The 2,649-nt window shown below is 34.7% G+C and overlaps 1 protein-coding gene across 1 annotated transcript in view; it reads left to right on the top strand.

Annotated features, from left to right (window-relative positions):
• The window catches only part of GDPD1 (glycerophosphodiester phosphodiesterase domain containing 1), an 82,616-nt gene that overhangs the window by 54,732 nt on the left and 25,235 nt on the right, over positions 1–2,649 (top strand). Inside the window, exons 4-5 of the mRNA XM_011979256.1 lie at positions 2,005–2,123; positions 2,630–2,641. Coding sequence (XP_011834646.1) covers positions 2,005–2,123; positions 2,630–2,641 — 131 coding nt within the window. The remainder of the gene's footprint in view (positions 1–2,004; positions 2,124–2,629; positions 2,642–2,649) is intronic.

Genomic DNA, 2,649 nt, shown 5'->3' with positions numbered 1-2,649 from the left:
CAAGCTATCTACTATAAACATAATTTTTAAAGTTTAATTATGTAGCCTATGATAAGTTTAAACTCTTTCAGTTATAAGTGTTAGATATACATCTCAAGATAGCTTAAGAAAAAAATTTTAAAAAGAATGTATTGGCTTTCATAATTAGAAAGTCCAGGGGTTATATGCCCTCAGACATGACTGATTCCAGTTGCTCAAGCAGTAATTGGTCTCTCTTTATCTCCGTTTCTTGCTTTTGCTTTCATTTGTATTAGCTTTACTTTTAGGGACACCCTTTCCACAGAGATGAACTCTTGGCAGCTTGTACATGATCCATTCAGCAAAGGATTTCAAGAGGCCTTCTCTCCCAGTGTCCATATTGTTATGCTTAACAGGTTAGACTGGTCACATATTTAGTCTGTGGTCAGAGAGGCAGAGCCAATAATTGCCAGTCCCATGAGAGTAACCCAGACCCCCGTCAGAATTACAAGAAGTATAGTAACAGACTTCCTTTTTTCCTCTTTAATGTACATGCTGCTTTTCACATAGGTTTTAATTATAAATAATTTACTTTTCTGACATGCATTTCATTTACTTTTTGATAATGCATTTTTTTGATTTGCTGTATAATAAGATGGAATAAAGGATTTTTCACCAGTTTGTTATTTGCAGATTAGCGGAATTGAAGTTTCGGGTGGAAGCAGAACAATTTTTACAATAGTTGTATAGTATGTATAGTAAATTATATAAATGATTAGAGTCATTAGAGTCAAAAGGGACTAGAGAGCCAGGTGTGGTGGCTCACACCTGTAATCCCAGCACTTAGGGAGGCTGAGGTGGCAGGTTTGCTTGAGATCAGGAGTTCAAGACCAGCCTGGGCAAAATACAGTGAGACCCTGTTGCTACAAAAAATAAAACAAGGCCGGCGCGGTGGTTCATGCCTGTAATCCCAGCACTTTGGGAGGCCGAGGCGTGCATATCACTTGAACACAGGATTTTGAGACCAGCCTGGCCAAATCCAAAACCCCATCTCTACAAAAACTACAAAAAAATTAGCCCAGCATGGTGGTGTTCCTGTAGTTCCAGCTACTCAGGAGGCTAAAGTGGGAGGATCACTTGAGCCCAGACGGCAGAGGTTGCAGTGAGCCGAGACTGTGTCACTGCACTCCAGTCTGGGCGACCGAGTGAGACCCTGTCTCAAACAACCAACCAACCAACCAACCAACCAACCAAAGGGACTAGAGAAAGGCTAAAGAAAATAATCCTCAGGAAATATAAACAACAATTAAAGTCCCCTTCTAATTTTCTCATTACTTGAATTTTCTTTGAATAACTGCATTCATGTAATTCTTCAACACATTACTGATTTAGTGTGTACTTCCCTTGCCTGAATGTTATTTTTAATCTCTGAAAAAGTCAATGATGATATAGCAAAACTTTAGAAACAATCTCAGTATCTACTAGTAGGGAAATGGTTAAATTAAAATAAATTATTGTATAGCTACTCAATGAGGATATTCTGACACCTTTTAAAAAATTATGATAGAATCAGATCAGTGGATTGTATCAATGTCAGTATCATGGTTGTGATATTGTACTATAGATTTGCAAGAAGGTTACCACTGGGAAATCTGGATAAAGGGTACATGGACCCTATTATTTCTTACAATTGATTGTGAGTCTGTAGTTATCTCAAAATAAAAAATTAATAAAAAATAAATCATAATCATAAGCACAGTAAATCAACAGGAAAATATTTATTTTTATGTGAAAATATCAAGTTAAAATCTGTAGCATATCATATTATTACTATATTAAATCATGCATAGGAAAAAAGAGTAGAGAAAGTACACCAAATGGTCATAGCGTTTATATCTAAGTTGTTGGATTTACATGATTTTTTTCTTCTCTATACTTTTTCTTATTTTGTAAATGTCCTTTAATGAATATATTCTATACCTTTTCTAGTCATCAAAAAGCAAAACTTGTATTTTAAAAATACATTTAAAAATCTTGCTTTCTCAGCATGCCAATGTGAAGGAAAAGATAACCGAATTCCATTACTGAAGGAAGTTTTTGAGGCCTTTCCTAACACTCCCATTAACATCGATATCAAAGTCAACAACAATGTGCTGATTAAGAAGGTACTCAAGGCATTGCCTCCTCTGGGTGTGTTGCATCCTATTTCACAAACTAAATAAGGTTAGAGTAGGTGACTACATAGATTGATAATGCTCAAGGAAATGTGATACCCTAGGGATCAGCATTGTTTTAAATAATGCCCTAGTAGAAGAGATCATGTTACTATAGGAGAGCCTATTTTCAGAGAGAGTTGGCATGTCATGGATAAAGTAAGCTTGTATGAACCAGTCATGCTGGCATTTATGTAATTATCTTCTAGTTTAACTTGTTTCATTTGTGGTTAGTTTATGTCAAATTACTAAATAACTGTATTCTGTTAAATAAATTATATAATGATATAATGTGAATAAATTTTGCATTTTATAAAATATTCTAAATTTACATATTGATTCTTCTAAAATATTATGCTATTCATTGACAGAGAGTCAATCCTAATTCATTTTTTAAGTGAAATGTTAGTGGATTTGCAAATAGGCACATGCATAAAATTTTGAATTTTCACACGTAGGTTTCAGAGTTGGTGAAGCA

This window comes from Mandrillus leucophaeus, unplaced genomic scaffold, assembly GCF_000951045.1.
Source record: "Mandrillus leucophaeus isolate KB7577 unplaced genomic scaffold, Mleu.le_1.0 Scaffold20, whole genome shotgun sequence".
Taxonomy (NCBI): Eukaryota; Metazoa; Chordata; class Mammalia; order Primates; family Cercopithecidae; genus Mandrillus; species Mandrillus leucophaeus.
The sequence above is the reverse complement of the archived record's forward strand: the minus strand, read 5'-3'. Positions and strand labels throughout refer to the sequence as shown.